Source organism: Salmo trutta, chromosome 15 (genome assembly GCF_901001165.1).
Source record: "Salmo trutta chromosome 15, fSalTru1.1, whole genome shotgun sequence".
NCBI classification, from domain to species: domain Eukaryota; kingdom Metazoa; phylum Chordata; class Actinopteri; order Salmoniformes; family Salmonidae; genus Salmo; species Salmo trutta.
Window position 1 is genome coordinate 52461713 of NC_042971.1, and position 19996 is coordinate 52481708.

Below are 19996 nucleotides of genomic sequence, written 5' to 3' on the forward strand. Positions count from 1 at the left end.
TAAACATGTGCCTGAGAGCACTAAATTCGGAGATGAAATGGAGTGTGCAGTCGCGAACATGCACTGTGGCCATGGGCGAACCTTTTCTTTGCAGCACTGAATATTTAGGCGAGCGAGGAAAGAGCCTTCTCCCGTAGGAAAGAGTAATAGCAGTAAACCTCGTTTCCAGCATGTAAACTGTCCTATCCTACACTAGAACCTATGTGACATGATAGTAGGCCACCTGTAGCTGCTCTGCTGTGGACACTTTACAGTTGTCTAAGAGGTAGGGTGCATTCAGAAAGTATTCAGACCCCTTCACTTTTTACAAATGTTGTTACATTACAGCCTTATTTAAATTGTTTCCCCCCCCCCTCATCAAACTACACACAATACCCCATAATGACAAAGCAAAAACAGATTTTTAGACACTTTTGCAAATGTATTAAAAATAAAAAACTGAAATATCACATTTACATAAGTATTCAGACCCTTTACTCAGTACATTGTTGAAGCGCCTTTGGCAGCGATTACAGTCTTGAGTCTTGGGTATGACGGTACAAGCTTGGCACACCTGTATTTGGGGAGTTTCTCCCATTCTTCTCTGCAGATCCTCTCAAGCTATGTCATGTCGTATGGGGAGTGCACAGCTATTTTCAGGTCTCTCCAGAGATGTTCGATTGAGTTCAAGTCCGGGCTCTGGCTGGGCCACTCAAGGATATTAAGAGACTTTTCCCAAAGCTACTCCTGCGTTGTCTTGGCTGTGTGCTTAGGGTCATTGTCCTGTTGGAAGGTGTGCAGGTTTTCATCAAGGATCTCTCTGTACTTTGCTCCGTTCATCTTTCCCTCGATCCTGACTAGTCTCCCAGTCCCTGGCACTGAAAAATATCCCCACAGCATGATGCTCCCACCACCATGCTTCCCACCTGTCACGACTTCTGCCGAAGTCGGTGCCTCTCCTTGTTCGGGCGGTGTTCGGCAGTCGACGTCACCGGTCTTCTAGCCATCGCCGATCCATTTTTCATTTTCCATTTGTTTTGTCTTGTTTTCCCACACACCTGGTTTTCATTCCCTCATTATGTGTTGTGTATTTAACCCTCTGTTCCCCCCATGTCTTTGTGCGGAATTGTTTGTTGTATGTGCTTGTGCACATTGTTGTCTGGTGCGCGATGGGTTTTGTACCCATACGTTGTTATTCTGGATGCCGGTGGTTTTGTATATTAAACTGCTCTGGTTATTACCCAGTTCTGCTCTCCTGCGTCTGACTTCTCTGCCACCAGTTACGCACCCCTTACACCACCACCATGCTTCATTCAGGGTCTGAATACTTTCCGAATGCACTGTATGTGGATTTCTGGTTTATTCAATTTAGCTATTATTATTCAATTATGCTAATGAAATAATGCTACTATAATAGCATCATGTTACATTGGCATGTTGTTCATAGAAGAAAAACATGATGGATCTTCTGTGATTCAACTGAAAAAGAAAATGCATAAATGTACCTCCACCCTCACAGGACGTGGGAGGAAAATTTGCTTATTTTCCAGGCAATAAACATAAACACAGAACTTTCATATCCAACAGTTTATTATTGAAAAAGCCCTCTCTAATGAATGGCACAAAGTCAACTAACACACACATGAAGCATATGTATTAAATCATTTATCTTAGCTATAATAATTATGATGATACACATATGTACATATAATTGAAGTCGGAAGTTAGGTTAGAGTCATTAAAACTCGTTATGGAAAACCAGGGACTGTGAAGAGACACACACACGGGCACAGACACACATACAGTTGAAGTCGGAAGTTTACATACACTTAGGTTGGAGTCGTTGAAACTCGTTTTTCAACCACTCCACAACTTTCTTGTTAACAAACTATAGTTTTGGCAAGTCGGTTAGGACATCTACTTTGTGCATGACACAAGTAATTTTCCATCAATTGTTTACATACAGATTATTTCACTTATAATTCACTGTATCACAATTCCAGTGGGTCAGAAGTTTACATACACTAAGTTGACTGTGCATTTAAACATCTTGGAAAATTCCAGAAAATGATGTCATGGCTTTAGAAGCTTCTGATAGGCTAATTGACATAATTTCAGTCAATTGGAGGTGTACCTGTGGATGTATTTCAATTTGTATTTGTAGACCTCCACAAGGCTAGTTCATCCTTGGGAGCAATTTCCAAGCCGAAGAACACCATCCCAACTATGAAGCACGGGGGTGGCTGCATCATGTTGTGGGGGTGCTTTGCTGCAGGAGGGACTGGTGCACTTCATAAAATAGATGGCATCATGAGGATGGAATATTATGTGTATATATTGTAGCAACATCTCAAGACATCAGTCAGGAAGTTAAAGCTTGGTCGAAAATGGGTTTTCCAAATGGACAATGACCCCAAGCATACTTCCAAAGTTGTGGCAAAATGGCTTAAGGACAACAAAGTCAAGGTATTGGAGTGGCCATCACAAAGCCCTGACCTCAATCCTATAGAAAATGTGTGGGAAGAACTGAAAAAGCGTGTGCGAGCAAGGAGGCCTACAAACCTGACTCAGTTACACCAGCTCTGTCAGGAGGAATGGGCCACTATTCACCCAACTTATTGTGGGAAGCTTGTGGAAGGCTACCCCAAACGTTTGACCAGAGTTAAACAATTTAAAGGCAATGCTACCAAATACTAATTGAGTATATGTAAACTTCTGGCCCACTGGGAATGTGATAAGATAAATAAAAGCTGAAATAAATCATTCTCGCTACTATTATTCTGACATTTCACATTCTTAAAATAAAGTGGTAATCCTAACCGACCTATTAAATGTCAGGAATTGTGAAAAACTGAGGTAAAATGCATTTGGCTAAGGTGTATGTAAAGTTCCGACTTCAACTGTACGCACATTCAGTTACCTACACATCAGATCAATCATATGCATCATCTCAGCCAGATCCAGTCATTAGGAAGGAAACTCCACCATACTCTGTGTGTGTCCCCAATAAGACATAATAAGACATGTGTCCCCAATGAGACAGTGCATAAACAACTAAACCAGAAGTATACCGTTTAGGCTATTGATATAGACCCAGTATAAAGCCCGCACAAGACAGGTACAGAATACAACCAAAACAAATACAGTCCTTCCACAACTGAGTGAGGAAAACACAAGGATATAACACAAGCTCAACTGTCAACGATGCTCTGATATAAACACAGCACCGTTGTAATAGCTAGAAGCACTATGGCAACGCTAACTCTCACTATACATAACAGTAGAGTGAAAGGAATATTTCCAATGAATCAAATGGATAGATTCAAAGTTTGGTAGATGCTCTCATATCTCATATAGCTTTTTGTCACATTGTCTTGTATTTAATTAAATCTCAATTACTCCCACTATAAAGTACATTATGACAGAGTGACAGACACGTCTTCCTGAGAGTAGTGGTGCGGTTTTGTGTTATTCAAACAGGGGGAACCAAACTGATTCAAACAGGGGGAACCAAACTGATTCAAATAGGGAAACCAAACTGATTCAAACAGGGGGAACCAAACTGATTCAAACAGGGAAACCAAACTGATTCAAACAGGGAAACCAAACTGATTCAAACAGGGAAACCAAACTGATTCAAACAGGGGGAACCAAACTGATTCAAACAGGGAAACCAAACTGATTCAAACAGGGAAACCAAACTGATTCAAACAGGGAAACCAAACTGATTCAAACAGGGAAACCGTATTAACATTCTATTATATCAGTATGCATCATGAAGAGTTGGATAAAAACTAAGTTACTGAGAATATTCCAAGCACACATGTAGCTTTTCAATCTAGCCCCATTATGTCTGCGTTTACGCAGGCAGACAAATTCAGATATTTTTTCCACTAATTGTTATTTTCACCAATAACATTAGATCTTTTCACATCAGATCTATTGCGGATCTGATCTGATTGCAAAAAATACCAATTAGTGCAAAGAATTGAAGAATGTGAAGTTGTCAACCTGTTGGAAGCTGAAGTAAATATGGAGAATGAACTTTCAGCGTACAGAGTAGATACGCTAACTACAACATCTATAAGCACAAGGGCACCTGTTAAAAGTATTACTTTTTAAAATGATTGTTGGAGATGAATTCATCACCATCGAAGCAACAGTTACTCAACTACCCCTGCACATTGTAATTGTGGTACTGACACAGTCTGTATGTACAGTGGCAAGAAAAAGTATGTGAACCCTTTGGAATTACCTGTATTTGTGCATAACATTTTATCTGATCTTCATCTAAGTCACAACAACAAACATAGTCTGCTTAAACTAATAAACAAACAATTATATTATTTGATGTCTTTATTGAACACACTGTGTAAACATTCACAGTGTAGTGTGGAAAGTGTATGTGACCCCTTGGATTTAATAACTGGTTGACCCTCCTTTGGCAGCAATAACCTCAACCAAACATTTTCTGTAGTTGAGGATCAGACCTGTACAACAGTCAGGAGGAATTTTGGACCATTCCTCTTTACAAAACTGTTTCAGTTCAGTAACATTATTGGGATGTCTGGTGTGAACCGCTCTCGAGGTCATGCCACAGCATTTTAAATCGTGTTGAGGTCAGGACTCTGACTGGGCCACTCCAGAAGGCGTATTTTCTTCTGTTGAAGCCATTCTGTTGTTGATTTACTTCTGTGTTTTGGGTCGTTGTCCTGTTGCGTCACCCACCTTCTGTTGAGCTTCAATTGGTAAACAGATAGCCTTACATTCTCCTGCAAAATGTCTTGTTAAACATGGGAATTAATTTTTCCGTCTGATAGCAAGCTGTCCAGGCCCTGAAGCAGCAAAGCAGCCCCAAACCATGATGCTCCCTCCACCATACTTTACAGTTGGGATGAGGTTTTGATGTTGGTGTGCTGTGCCTTTTTTTCTCCACACATAGTGTTGTGTGTTCCTTCCAAACAACTCAATTTTAGTTTAATCTGTCCACAGAATATTTTGCCAGAAGCGCTGTGGAACATCCAGGTCCATTTTTGCCTGTCCTCCCATGAACACCATTCTTGTTTAGTGTTTTACGTATCGTAGACTCGTCAACAGAGATGTTAGCATGTTCCAGAGATTTCTGTAAGTCTTTAGCTGACACTCTACGATTCTTCTTAACCTCATTGAGCATTCTGCGCTGTGCTATTGCAGTCATCTTTGCAGGACGGCCACTCCTAGGGAGAGAAGCAACAGTGCTTTCTCCATTTATAGACAATTTGTCTTACCGTGGACTGATGAACATCAAGGCTTTTAGAGATACTTTTGTAACCCTTTCCAGCTTTATGCAAGTCAACAATTCTTAATCTTAGGTCTTCTGAGATCTCTTTTGTTCGAGGCATGGTTCACATCAGGCAATGCTTCTTGTGAATAGCAAACTCAAATTTTATAGGGCAAGGCAGCTCTAACCAACATCTCCAATCTTGTCTCATTGATTGGACTCCAGGTTAGCTGACTCCTGACTCCCATTAGCTTTGGGAGAAGTCATTAGCCTAGGGTTTGACATACTTTTTCCAACCTACACTGTGATTGTTTAAAGGATGTATTCAATATAGACAAGAAAAATACAATAATTTGTGTGTTATTAGTTTAAGCACACTGTGTTTGTCTATTGTTGTGACTAAGATGAAGATCAGATCAAAACTTATGACTGATTTATGCAGAAATCCAGGTAATTCCGAAGTGTTCACATATTTTTTCTTGCCACTGTAGCTTGCGTTCTCACGTTTACTTTATACTATTAATTTATAGTATTACTTTATGCTATTACTTTATATTATTACTTTATACTATGTGGAAGGACCACCAGAGGGCAGGCTGGGCTCACGGATAGTAGCCCAACAAGGCATGTGAGACCAGGGAACCAGAGTCAATTAAGCACAGCTGACGGTACTAATGAGAGATTCTCTTTCCCCTACAAGAGAGAGGATGGAACCAGCAAGAAAGAGGGAAGATCAACTATCTTTGGAGAATGGTGCTATCCATGAAGAGCCATTAAGACGGTGATGAATATGTGATTGTTGTTATAGTTTGAAGATAATCGTAATGTGATCCTGTGTCCTCAAAAGAAGATGTATGTTGTTCCTTTGGAGATTCTCATTGACTGTGTTGGAGTGTTTGTATTGTCAGAAATCCCTCAATAGAGAACTGTGTTGAATCAAGAAAACCTACTCTGGATTCGTTTATTCCACCTTTCCACTTTAGAGTGACACCAAATGACTTGGCCCGCTCACAACTATTACTTTATATGTTTACTTTATATAATTTCCTCTCACCTTGTAATTGAGTACTGCGTTCATTGTTGGGAAAAGCTTGCATCCTGTGCATGTGACAAATAAACTTTTAAACTTTTAAACTTGAGCAGGTTGACAATTATTGGAACAAGTCTTGTCCTTGAGGCAGAACTGAGCAATTTCCATTAGATGGGCTAGCTGCAAAGTCAAATTGCCTATATTGTAAAAATTCATGAAAACAAAAATAGCGTTTTGGTCTTAATGTTAGTGTAGGGTTAGGCATTAGGGTTAGCAGTGTGGTTAAGTTGAGAGTTAGGTTTTAAATAATATTTTATTACTTTGTGGCAGTATGTCCTTGCTCTGAAGTACATATTGAATATCTGCCTACCACTTCTTCCACAGTCTGTTAGATTCTCTGAAAGCATAGAGTTCAACTTCTCTTATCATTCAACACTGAATCAGTTAAAGACCAGTATTACTCATCCACACAGTCATCAGTCAATCAGTCAGTCAGTCCTCAGTCAGTCAGTCAGTCAGTCAGTCCTCAATCAGTCAGTCAGTCCTCAATCAGTCAGTCAGTCCTTCCTCAGTCATCAGTCAGTCAGTCCTTCCTCAGTCAGTCAGTCAGTCAGTCAGTCCTTCCTCAGTCATCAGTCAGTCAGTCAGTCCTCAATCAGTCAGTCAGTCAGTCCTTCCCCAGTCATCCGTCAGTCAGTCCTTCCCCAGTCATCAGTCAGTCCTTCCCCAGTCATCAGTCAGTCCTTCCCCAGTCATCAGTCAGTCCTTCCCCAGTCATCAGTCAGTCAGTCCTTCCTCAGTCAGTCCTTCCTCAGTCATCAGTCAGTCAGTCTTTCCTCAGTCATCAGTCAGTCAGTCCTTACTCAGTCATCAGTCAGTCAGTCCTTACTCAGTCATCAGTCAGTCAGTCCTTCCTCAGTCATCAGTCAGTCAGTCCTTCCTCAGTCATCAGTCAGTCAGTCCTTCCCCAGTCGTCAGTCAGTCAGTCCTTCCTCAGTCAGTGAGTCAGTCATCAGTCAGTCCTTCCTCAGTCGTCAGTCAGTCAGTCTTTCCTCAGTCATCAGTCAGTCAGTCTTTCCTCAGTCATCAGTCAGTCAGTCCTTCCTCAGTCATCAGTCAGTCAGTCCTTCCTCAGTCATCAGTCAGTCAGTCCTTCCTCAGTCAGTCAGTCCTTCCTCAGTCAGTGAGTCAGTCAGTAGTCAGTCAGTCATCAGTCAGTCGTCAGTCGTCAGTCAGTCAGTCAGTCCTTCATCAGTCAGTCAGTCAGTCCTTCCTCAGTCATCAGTCATCAGTCAGTCAGTCCTTCCTTAGTCATCAGTCATCAGTCAGTCAGTCAGTCCTTCCTCAGTCAGTCAGTCCGTCAGTCTGTCCGTCCGTCACTAGCAATAAACTTATTTAGACGTTCATGTATTCTGTATGTCTTGGTCTCTGATAGGCTGTACCCAGAACACATTTTTCACACCACCTAAGTTGATCTCTAGATGTGATGAAGGAATGGAGGGGGTGGGGTGACTTGGTACAGGTGACAGGAGTAAATTCCCACACACCATTACCTCTGCATGTGACATTTACTGTCCACGTTTCATTCTGTGACCTTTTCCAAGACACGACAACCCAAATGTTGACAATAAACAGCACGTGTCCTGAATGCAGATCATGTCTCAGCACCAGTCACCCTGCAGTAGAAACCCTTCTCCACAGGGTATTGCACTGTAGAACCTAGCTTGTGGAAGCTCTTGCAACAGGTAAGTATCAATGCTAGGATTTGATATTCTGATTTCAAAAGGTGTCTGGTTGTCTTGGTTTCCACATCAAACCTTGGATTAACTAACCAGTGAGTCAAAAACTACACCTTTGTGTCAGGACATATGTCATTTTGGGAACCAAAAAGAACAAAGTAGAAAATTTAGCAGGCAAATCATGATTAGAAATCATCATGCATGGCGGCATAAGAAAAGATTGACGTCTTCATCATGGACTTCTGAACCACAACTTGGTTCAGTGAGAACCACCACTCATGTTTACTTCTCTTGTCTAGTGTTGACTGCCCCGTAGCTCCCATCCCCTGTCCTTAGTTTCCTGGCCTGTATTATTTCCACGGATGCCTTCTTGCGGTTGCTGGCCAGGCTCATCCAGCACATGAGATCGATGAAGCATGTGGTGGGGTTGAAACGCGGCCCGAACTCACTGGTAGAGTAGTCAAAGGGGAATGTGTGGTGAAAGTTATGGAAACCTTCACCTAGGGGGATGTGGATGGGGGATAGGTAGGGAGTGGAAGTACAAATGTTATATGCATTCTTTTGCATACAATTCCAATCATTTCAATCCATTCATTTGAATCTTACAATATCAGACAATACAAAGTAGAAGCAGTAAAGGAGGGACCATAGATATAACAACATTGAGACACTACAGTAGAAGAAATTGTTTATGAGTTAATAACATGTTATAACAGGTCATAGCCAGACTCACCGATGGCTCCGAAGGTGACCCAGCGGTTCTCCCGGGGACTGATGTTCTGGTCGTACGGTCGGTTCCCGTACATGTGGGCGGCGCTGTTCACCAGCCAGGTGACGTTGAGTGAGACGGTGTAACGCAAGATGGACGCCAGGAAGTAGGAGTTCCATAGCGTCTCGCCCCAGAAGTACCAGGGAACCACGGTGGGAACCAGGAAGCACATTATCAGGACCGTGGTCTTATAGTACCTGGGATAGAATAGAGTCAAAAGGAAGGCAGAGGAGAGGAGAAGAGAGGGAAGAGAAGAAAGGAGAGTTGATGGAAGACAGGAGAGGAGAAGAGCAGACATGAGCAGAGAGGAGAGGATCTTATAGGGCTTATCCAGAGTAACTTATGACTTACAGAAGGGATCATCAACCAGATTCACCCATAGGACGATTTTTTCTTGAGCGGATAATCAGGGGGCCGGAACATAATTACAAATAATTTGTAGACTGTAAATTGTCCGCAAGAAGTCCAAACAAAGTTTATGTTTGACTAAAACATAATAATTTCAAACTTTGATTACATTTGTATGCGATCACATCATGTCACTCTATTATGCGTGGGAATACTTGGAAACAGATTTCTTAAATGAAAATCACCTGGTGATTTTTTTACAATCTTTTATGTCCAACAATGAAAATTCCACAAAAAACAACAACATTGGGGGGCCAAATAAAACCACCTGCGGGCCAGTTGGGGAACCCTGACTTACAGGAATACAAGTGCAAAGCTAGGCTGGTGTTGTGTTCTGATCAATCAAACAGGGCTAGAGATAGGGGTTAATGTGAAATGTGGCAGTGGACCCACTTTCTCTGAAACTGGACGACGGGATCAGCCAAGAGGTCAGTGACGTCCAGCTTCTTTCCCTTCTCGATGACATCACAGTGTTTACGCACAAACAGCCAGCCAATGTGAGCAAAGAAGAAGCCTCGTGTTGCATTGTGGGGGTCTGCATCTGTCTCTGAGAACTTGTGGTGCACACGGTGGTCTCTCGCCCACTCATAGATGTCATTCTGGGGAGGAGAGAGGAGGAAAAAGATGTGTGGAAATGTGTGAAGTGAACTTTTTGAATCCTGCATTCAGGCAAATTTTCCATAAAGAGGACATTCATGATTTATTCATGAAGAGAAGTCTCTCACAGTGCACCTCGGTAGTCATGACAACACTACTATTCTTTCTGTCCAGCAGACTCCCCACAGCAGCCATCGTCTCCCTGCGTTAGACGGCCCTATTGCTCTGTCAGAATTAGAAACCAGTGGTGTAATATATTTCAGGTCCTGGGACAAGACTGAGAGCACAGTGGTCAGCCAAATAATTAGAATCATCAACCTGAAACTCAAATCAAATGGAGTCATGGGTTCCAGAGGGGAGGTTTGTCTATAGTTGTTGTTTTACAGGATTAGCCATAGTAGTATGGTGCCCCTGGAGCAAATGATGGTTAAGTACCTTGCTCAAGGGCACATCGACAGATTTTTCACCTTGTCGGCTCAGGTATTCGAACCCGCAACCTTTCGGTTACTGGCCCAACACTCTAACCACTAGGCTACCTGCCGCCTCTCAGAGAAATTTTGGAAGAAATAGCTTTTGATTTGTAGAAGTACAAATAAATCATTAATATCCACCTGTTTCTTTTATGTCTTTTATGTGTCTGAAAGGGCAGAAAGACCAGCGATACTACATTGAAGCTGTATCTTCATCCCTGTGCTTTATGAAGGTTCTCTATAGTGATTCCCACCTGGACTAATTAACAAATATCTTCAGAGGTTGTCAACAGCTGAGGGAGAGAGGGATGGAGGACACTTCAACAGCTGAGGGAGAGGGATGGAGGACACTTCAACAGCTGAGGGAGAGGGATGGAGGACACTTCAACAGCTGAGGGAGAGAGGGATGGAGGACACTTCAACAGCTGAGGGAGAGAGGGATGGAGGACACTTCAACAGCTGAGGGAGAGGGATGGAGGACACTTGAACAGCTGAGGGAGAGGGATGGAGGACACTTGAACAGCTGAGGGAGAGGGATGGAGGGCACTTCAACAGCTGAGGGAGAGGGATGGAGGACACTTGAACAGCTGAGGGAGAGGGATGGAGGACACTTGAACAGCTGAGGGAGAGAGGGATGGAGGACACTTGAACAGCTGAGGGAGAGAGGGATGGAGGACACTTCAACAGCTGAGGGAGAGGGATGGAGGACACTTCAACAGCTGAGGGAGAGGGATGGAGGACACTTCAACAGCTGAGGGAGAGGGATGGAGGACACTTCAACAGCTGAGGGAGAGGGATGGAGGACACTTCAACAGCTGAGGGAGAGGGATGGAGGACACTTCAACAGCTGAGGGAGAGGGATGGAGGACACTTCAACAGCTGAGGGAGAGAGGGATGGAGGACACTTCAACAGCTGAGGGAGAGAGGGATGGAGGACACTTCAACAGCTGAGGGAGAGAGGGATGGAGGACACTTGAACAGCTGAGGGAGAGGGATGGAGGACACTTGAACAGCTGAGGGAGAGGGATGGAGGATACTTGAACAGCTGAGGGAGAGGGATGGAGGGCACTTCAACAGCTGAGGGAGAGAGGGATGGAGGGCACTTCAACAGCTGAGGGAGAGAGGGATGGAGGACACTTCAACAGCTGAGGGAGAGAGGGATGGAGGACACTTCAACAGCTGAGGGAGAGAGAGATGGAGGGCACTTCAACAGCTGAGGGAGAGGGATGGAGGACACTTCAACAGCTGAGGGAGAGAGGGATGGAGGACACTTCAACAGCTGAGGGAGAGAGGGATGGAGGACACTTCAACAGCTGAGGGAGCGAGGGATGGAGGACACTTCAACAGCTGAGGGAGAGGGATGGAGGACACTTCAACAGCTGAGAGAGAGGGATGGAGGACACTTGAACAGCTGAGGGAGAGGGATGGAGGACACTTGAACAGCTGAGGGAGAGGGATGGAGGACACTTGAACAGCTGAGGGAGAGGGATGGAGGGCACTTGAACAGCTGAGGGAGAGGGATGGAGGACACTTGAACAGCTGAGGGAGAGGGATGGAGGACACTTGAACAGCTGAGGGAGAGGGATGGAGGGCACGAACAGCTGAGGGAGAGGGATTAGGAGGACACTTGAACAGCTGAGGGAGAGAGGGATGGAGGACACTTGAACAGCTGAGGGAGAGAGGGATGGAGGACACTTGAACAGCTGAGGGAGAGAGGGATGGAGGACACTTGAGAAAAGAGGAAGAGTAGAATAAAGGAGGAGGAGAGGTACTTCGACAGTATAAGATTTGGAAAACAATTGTTGATTAAGCCGGTAAACCCTGTTGTTACATCCTGTTGTTACATCCTGTTGTAACATCCTGTTGTTACATCCTGTTGTAACATCCTGTTGTTACATCCTGTTGTTACATCCTGTTGTTACATCCTGTTGTAACATCCTGTTGTTACATCCTGTTGTTACATCCTGTTGTAACATCCTGTTGTTACATCCTGTTGTAACATCCTGTTGTTACATCCTGTTGTTTCATCCTGTTGTTACATCCTGTTGTTACATCCTGTTGTAACATCCTGTTGTTACATCCTGCTGTTACATCCTGTTGTAACATCCTGTTGTTACATCCTGTTGTTACATCCTGTTGTTACATCCTGTTGTAACATCCTGTTGTTACATCCTGTTGTTACACCCTGTTGTTACATCCTGTTGTTACATCCTGTTGTTACATCCTGTTGTTATGGTTGGATGCTGAAGGGTTGCTAGGTTGCTGTTCTAGTTTTATTATTGTATGCATTCATCACTTAATGTGAATAGAAAAGAATAATAAAATGAACTTGAACTAACCTGGAAGGCCATGGAGTTGGCGGCTGCGAGGAAGACTCTGAGAGGGAGCTTGGCTCTGTAGGAGCGGTGGCTCCACAGCCGATGGACCCCTGCTGTCACTCCCAGGGCTGTCACGATGAAACACACATAGGCTGTAACACACACACCAGAAAACACAACAGAGCCATTTAAAAACCGAAAGGGTGAATACCAGCCTGTTACACACCAGAGGAACAAATATATAAATATTCCGAAATATGGTTATGTATACAACAAGGCACTAAAGTAATACTACAAAAGAAAGCACGGCTAAGGAATACACATTTTGGCCTAAATAAAACGCCTTATGGTTTGGGCAAATCGAACACGTCACTGAGTAATTTTCGAGCATGGTGGTGGCTGCATCATGGTATGGGTATGCTTGACATCGGCAAAGACTGGGGAATTTTTCAGGAGGAAAAGAAACAGGATGGAGCTAAACACAGGCAAAATCCTAGAGGATAACCTGCTTCAGTCTGCTTTACACCAGACACTGGGAAAGGTATTCACCTTTCAGAAAGACAACAACCTACAAAAAATCTACACTGGATTCAGCTTCACAGTGTTTAATAGTCACATGTACAGGGATGCATGTGTGATTGCAGGGTACAGTGAAAATCTTAGGCTCCGAGCTCGAACATGCAGGACTAAGTGAAATAAAACAATTCAAATGTTAATTAAAAAACAACAACAATAGAAATAGCAGTATATACAGTACATAAGACAGTGAATCCTCCTGAGTTACCTAATGACATTTTTTTATAAAATCTGCTTGAAAATCTATGGCAAGACTTGAAAATGGCTGTCTAGCCACGATCCCCAACATCTTGACAGAGCTTTTTTACATAACACAATTTTTCATTTTTTTTCTTAAATTCTTAAAGCATTGTTGGTTAAGGTCTTGTAAGTAAGCATTTCACTGTAAGGTCTACCTACACCTGTTGTATTCGGTGCATGTAACAAATAAAATTACATTTGATTTGATATGATTTCAATAATTTAGAAAATAATAATTGAGCAAATATTGCACAATCCAGGTGAGCAAAACACTTAGAGACTTACCCAGAAAGACTCAGCTATGATCGCTGTCAAAGACTTACCCAGAAAGACTCAGCTATGATCGCTGTCAAAGACTTACCCAGAAAGACTCAGCTATGATCGCTGTCAGAGTTACCCAGAAAGACTCAGCTGTGATTGCTGTCAAAGACTTACCCAGAAAGACTCACAGCTATGATCGCTGTCAAAGACTTACCCAGAAAGACTCAGCTATGATCGCTGTCAGAGTTACCCAGAAAGACTCAGCTGTGATCGCTGTCAAAGACTTACCCAGAAAGACTCAGCTGTGATTGCTGTCAAAGACTTACCCAGAAAGACTCACAGCTATGATCGCTGTCAAAGGTGATTCTAACATATATTGACTCGGGAGGAATATTATTGTTTTATTTTTATCTTTAAAAAAGAAAAGTTTAATTTTACATCCGCTTTGATATTGCAAAGTATTTTGTGTAGATTACTAACAAAAAAAAATCACATTTAAATCCATTTTAATCCGACTTTGTAACGCAATAACATGTGGAGAAATTCAAGTGGGGGGGGGTAGACTTTGAACAAAACTATTAATGCAACATGCAACATGCAACAATTTCAAAGATTTTACAGAGTTACAGTTCATATGAGGAAATCAATCAACTGAAAAAAAACGTATTAGGACCTAATCTATGGATTTCACATGACTGGGAATACAGATATTCATCTTTTGGTTACAGATATCTTTAAAAAACGGGCCTCACAATGGGCCTCAGGATCTCTTCACAGTTTTTCTGTGCATTCAAATTGCCATCAATAAAATGTAATTGGGTTCATTGTCCGTAGTTTATGCCTGCCCATACCATAACCCCACTGCCACCATGGGGCACTCTGTTCACAACGTTAACATCAGCAAACCGTTCACCCACACAACACCATACACGTGGTCTTCGGTTGTAAGGCCAGTTGTATATGTACTGCCAAATTCTCTAAAACGACATTGTAGGCAGTTTATGGTAGCGAAATTAACAATCAATTCTCTGGCAACAGCTCTGGTGGATATTCCTGTAGTCTGCATGTCAATTGCACGCTCCCTCAAAACTGGAGACATCTGTGGCATTGTGTTGTGTGAGAACTGCACATTTTAGAGTGGTCTTTTATTGTCCCCAGCACAAGGTGCACTGGTGTACTGGTGTAATGATCATGCTGTTTAATCAGCATTTTGATATGCCACACCTGTCAGGTGGAAGGATTATCATGGCAAAGGAGCAATGCTTACTAACGTGGATGTAACCAAATTTGTGCACCAAATTTGAGAGAAATACACTTTTTGTGCATATGTAACATTTCTGGGATCTTTTATTTAATCTCATGAAACATGGGACCAACACTTTACATGTTGCATTTATATTTTTGTTCAGTGTAGATTGGTCTCACTGAGATGAAATCTCTTTTGCAAGAGAGGCAGGGTCAGCAGTGTAATACATGTTACGGGTGGATACCAGGTTGAGAGTTTAGGCTCAACCAAATCTCTCTGTCAGGCATACAGGTCACAAAAATAGGTGCTTTTGAATAATGTGGCCATAGATGGTTGATTAATGAAGATAGTTCACTCAGGCAGTTTGTCATTGAAAAAAAATGGTTGGTTCTGGTCTACTTAAATGGGTGTCTTTATAGCAGCTGGGTCTGGTGTACTTACTTAACTGACATTCATTGAACCAGAAAAAAAAAATACAGCAAGTGGGGTGTCTCGCTTCCTCTTCCGTCTCTGATGTGGCCTCATATAGTGGAGGCTATGCAGCTAAAAATAGTGTCCCGTGTTCAAACAATGGATTACTAGACTAATGAAAAGGGTTCCACTTGGAAAGCTGTGCTGTCTGGTGTCTCATGGAATTGATTTCAGGAAGTGTGCATCACTAAGACTGACTGACTGGGAAACCCATCCAGAGAGCAACCCAGACAGACACTGCCCATAGAGGGCCGGACACACTGTGACTGGTTATGGTATGACAGATGAAGCTAATCCCTTAATATCTTAATAGTTCAAAATGAGGATGTAGCCAATAATAATAACATGCTCATTTGGCAGACGATAACACAACTTGATTGTAAATGAGTTTAAATTATTTCTGGATATTGCCTACCATATATTGATATTTTAGGTAATCAATACACTTCCTCACTTGATCTTTTTAACAGGTTTAATTTAGAAATACTTATAAAACAAGACCCTGGTTGTATAGTGAGTCCCCCAATTCAGATGCCCGCTGTTTCTGACATGAAGAGTACCTGATGCCATTACACTTTAAAGGCACAATCTGTTCAAGCTGTTCAATTGTCATCTGAAAAGCTCTCGCAGCAAAAAATATATATACATCAATACGTCTACATATTTGTTGACTTGGATGAAACATCTCTTACATGAGAATACCTTTTAGTTATGAAATCATAGGAATTACTGTATCTAAAAAAGCTGATAGTTACAGTGTAACAAAACAAAAAGCTGATAGTTACAGTGTAACAAAACAAAAAGCTGATAGTTACAGTGTAGCAAAACAAAAAGCTGATAGTTACAGTGTAACAAAACAAAAAGCTGATAGTTACAGTGTAACAAAACAAAAAGCTGATAGTTACAGTGTAACAAAACAAAAAGCTGATAGTTACAGTGTAACAAAACAAAAAGCTGATAGTTACAGTGTAACAAAACAAAAAGCTGATAGTTACAGTGTAACAAAACAAAAAGCTGATAGTTACAGTGTAACAAAACAAAAAGCTGATAGTTACAGTGTAACAAAACAAAAAGCTGATAGTTACAGTGTAACAAAACAGGTAACTTTGCTCTTTAACATTGAAAAAAACCAATATGCCTTTTTGTTATGGCAAATTAAATTGACATGCACAATATGAATCACAATTTATAGTTATGGCATCTCCTTTGTTAAGCCTACTCATAAATATGTTAAAAACATAAATAGCAAACTTTGGGAGTAGGGTATGTAAGCTACATACAATTGGCTATACATGAATCTATCTCATCACGTATTCAGTGGCACGGCACCTGCTTGCACCGTCTGACAGCGTCTGCAATTGTCATTTCCAGAAGTTACACAAGCAAGCTATGATACTTAAATCAAAGTCTTTGTCTCCGGAAGATAATACTTACACCAGACCCAGGTAAGGGGCTTCGCTCTGGGGATAACGAGGAGGGAATATACCGCCCCGATGTGCAGAAGGGCCATGAGGATAACGTTTCTCCAGACGATTCCATTAGACCTCCACCCATCAGCTTTCTCATCTGTAGCCCGGGACCGAGATTCCATCGCATTTCTCTCCTGCTCATGTCCCCTCGGTTCCCAGGGTACAGTCTCCCCGTCCTGATGAACACTTGCTCCCGCAACACTCACCATCTCCACAGACCAAAACGCAATCTGGGAATATAGTCTATGATCAACCCGACTAGGCTACAACGAAGTTACCTCAGTAGAAAATAGGAAGTTACATAAACGATGTAGCGAAAAATCTATCAATTTCCACTTTTCCAGGAAACAGCTCGTACACAGCGTATCTTTCGCCGCCTTCTGCTCTGACTCTGTGCCAGTGGGTATGAGAAGAAGCGCTGGATGGTTTAGAGAATTGAAGCCCCTAATGTCGCGCGCACCGGAGCTGCAGTGGCGCAGCCAATAGTGTGCAGCAGCTGTGGTCCTGATGTACGAACCCCGAGGAGTCAGAACCAGCTGGTGTGGTCCTGATGTACGAACCCCGAGGAGTCAGAACCAGCTGCTGTGGTCCTGATGTACGAACCCCGAGGAGTCAGAACCAGCAGCTGTGGTCCTGATGTACAAACCCCGAGGAGTCAGAACCAGCTGGTGTGGTCCTGATGTACGAACCTCGAGGAGTCAGAACCAGCAGCTGTGGTCCTGATGTACAAACCCCGAGGAGTCAGAACCAGCTGGTGTGGTCCTGATGTACGAACCTCGAGGAGTCAGAACCAGCTGCTGTGGTCCTGATGTACGAACCCCGAGGAGTCAGAACCAGCTGGTGTGGTCCTGATGTACGAACCCCGAGGAGTCAGAACCAGCTGGTGTGGTCCTGATGTACGAACCCCGAGGAGTCAGAACCAGCTGGTGTGGTCCTGATGTACGAACCCCGAGGAGTCAGAAGCAGCTGGTGTGGTCCTGATGTACGAACCCCGAGGAGTCAGAACCAGCTGGTGTGGTCCTGATGTACGAACCTCGAGGAGTCAGAACCAGCTGCTGTGGTCCTGATGTACGAACCCCGAGGAGTCAGAACCAGCTGGTGTGGTCCTGATGTACGAACCCCGAGGAGTCAGAACCAGCTGGTGTGGTCCTGATGTACGAACCCCGAGGAGTCAGAACCAGCTGGTGTGGTCCTGATGTACGAACCCTGAGGAGTCAGAAGCAGCTGGTGTGGTCCTGATGTACGAACCCCGAGGAGTCAGAACCAGCTGGTGTGGTCCTGATGTACGAACCTCGAGGAGTCAGAACCAGCTGCTGTCGTCCTGATGTACGAACCCCGAGGAGTCAGAACCAGCTGGTGTGGTCCTGATGTACGAACCCTGAGGAGTCAGAAGCAGCTGGTGTGGTCCTGATGTACGAACCCCGAGGAGTCAGAACCAGCTGGTGTGCGAGCCGGCCAGGATGATGATCTAAGAAAATAACTTCCAAAATCATATTTTACTATTCTGCTTTTTAGCCTCAGGTTTTGACGCAATAGGAATGTTTGTAGACGATGTTGCATGTTTGACATAAGAGGATTAAAGTAGGTGTTGTGTGAAAATATTATTCTGTGGGTGAAATGAGGAGCCCATCTGTACAGGCTTGCCATTTTACAGTAATGTATCATGATAAAACATTGGAAATTTGAGGGAAAAGATCAGACTGGACATTTGTGAAAGCATATTTGTTGCATACTGTTGTCTTACTTTACAATATACATAGTTATACCTACTGTACATAGTGCCTTCAGAAATTATTCATACCCCTTTACTTATTCCACTTACTGTTTTATGCAGCTTGGTCTCAGAGCATTTCATACTATTATGTTTAGTATGATACGTTATGTTTCGTATGGTAGCCTATGTATTAATCTGTGGATGTTCATCACCCATTTCAAATATGTTACGAATTACAATTCATATATGTTATGAATTTGCAAAAAGTACAATATGTTTACGAATTTGCAAAAAATTCTTCAAACTCTGTCAAGTTGGCTGTTGATCATTGCTAGACAACCATTTTCAAGTCTTACAATCGATCTTCAAGCCGATTTAAGTCAAAACTGTAACTAGGCCACTCAGGAACATTCAATGTCATCTTAGTAGGCAACTCCAGTGTATATTTGGTATTGTGTTTTAGGTCATTGTCTTGGTGAAAGGTGAATTTATCATCTCACTGTGTCGTTTGATAAGCAGACAACCAGGGTTTCCTCTAGGATTAGGATTCCGTTTAGTTTTATCCTAAAAAAACTAGTCCTTGCCGATGACGAGCATACCGATAGCATGATGCAGCCCCACCATGCTTGAAAATATGAAGTGGTACTCAGTGATGTGTTATGTTTGGGGCAAATCCAACACAACGCTTTGTATTCAGGATACAAAGTTCCTTTGTTTGCAGTTTTACTTTAGTGCCTTATTGCAAACAAATGTTTTGGAATATTTTTTATTCTGTACAGGCTTCCTTTTCACTCTGTCATTTAAGTTAGTACTGTGGAGTAACTTCAATGTTGTTGATCCATCCTAGTTCTATCACAGCCATTAAACTCTGTTTTAAAGTCACCATTGGCCTCATGGTGAAATACCTGAGCGGTTTCCTTCCTCTCCGGCAACAGCGTTCAGAAGGACGCCTGTATCTTTGTAATGACTGGGTGTATTGATACAACATCTAAAGTGTAATTAATAACTTCACCATGCTCAAAGGGATATTCAATGTCTGCTTTTTACCCATTTGCCAATAGGTGTCCTTCTTTGTGATGCATTGGAAAACCTCCCTGGTCTTAGTGGTTGAATCCGTTTGAAATGACCTGCCCGACTGAGGGACCATATAGATAATTGTATGATGAGGGGTACAGAGTGGAGTGATTCAAAAATCATGTTAAACACAAATATTGCACACAGTGAGTACATTCAACTTATGTGACTTAAGGACATTTTTACTCCTGAACTTATTTAGGCTTGCCATAACAAAGGGGTGGAATACTTATTGACTCAAGACATTTCAGCTTTTCATTTTTAATTAATTTGATAAATAAAAATAATTCCATTTTGACATAATGGGGTATTGTGTGTCGGCCAGTGACACACAATCTCAATTTAATCAAATTTATATTCAGGCTGTAACACGAC

General features: G+C 42.6%; 1 protein-coding gene across 1 annotated transcript; it reads right to left on the reverse strand.

Annotated features, from left to right (window-relative positions):
• Positions 1 to 8228: 8228 nt before the first annotated feature.
• On the reverse strand, positions 8229 to 17114 carry LOC115148259 (stearoyl-CoA desaturase 5-like). Its single transcript, XM_029690213.1, has 5 exons — positions 16799 to 17114; positions 12592 to 12722; positions 9579 to 9784; positions 8742 to 8974; positions 8229 to 8508 (listed from the first exon to the last, which is right to left on the reverse strand). The coding sequence occupies exons 1-5, from the start codon at positions 17040 to 17042 to the stop codon at positions 8291 to 8293; spliced, it is 1032 nt and encodes a 343-aa protein (XP_029546073.1). The 5' UTR covers positions 17043 to 17114; the 3' UTR covers positions 8229 to 8290.
• Positions 17115 to 19996: the final 2882 nt, after the last annotated feature.

Coding starts and splice junctions, on each gene's coding strand:
- LOC115148259 (XM_029690213.1), bottom strand. CDS start 17,042: ATGGTGAGTGTTGCGGGAGCAAGTGTTCATCAGGACGGGGAGACTGTA. Junction 9,785..12,591: donor CCAACTCCATGGCCTTCCAG/GTTAGTTCAAGT, acceptor TCTCCTCCCCAG/AATGACATCTATGAGTGGGC. Junction 8,975..9,578: donor GTCGTCCAGTTTCAGAGAAA/GTGGGTCCACTG, acceptor ATTCTATCCCAG/GTACTATAAGACCACGGTCC.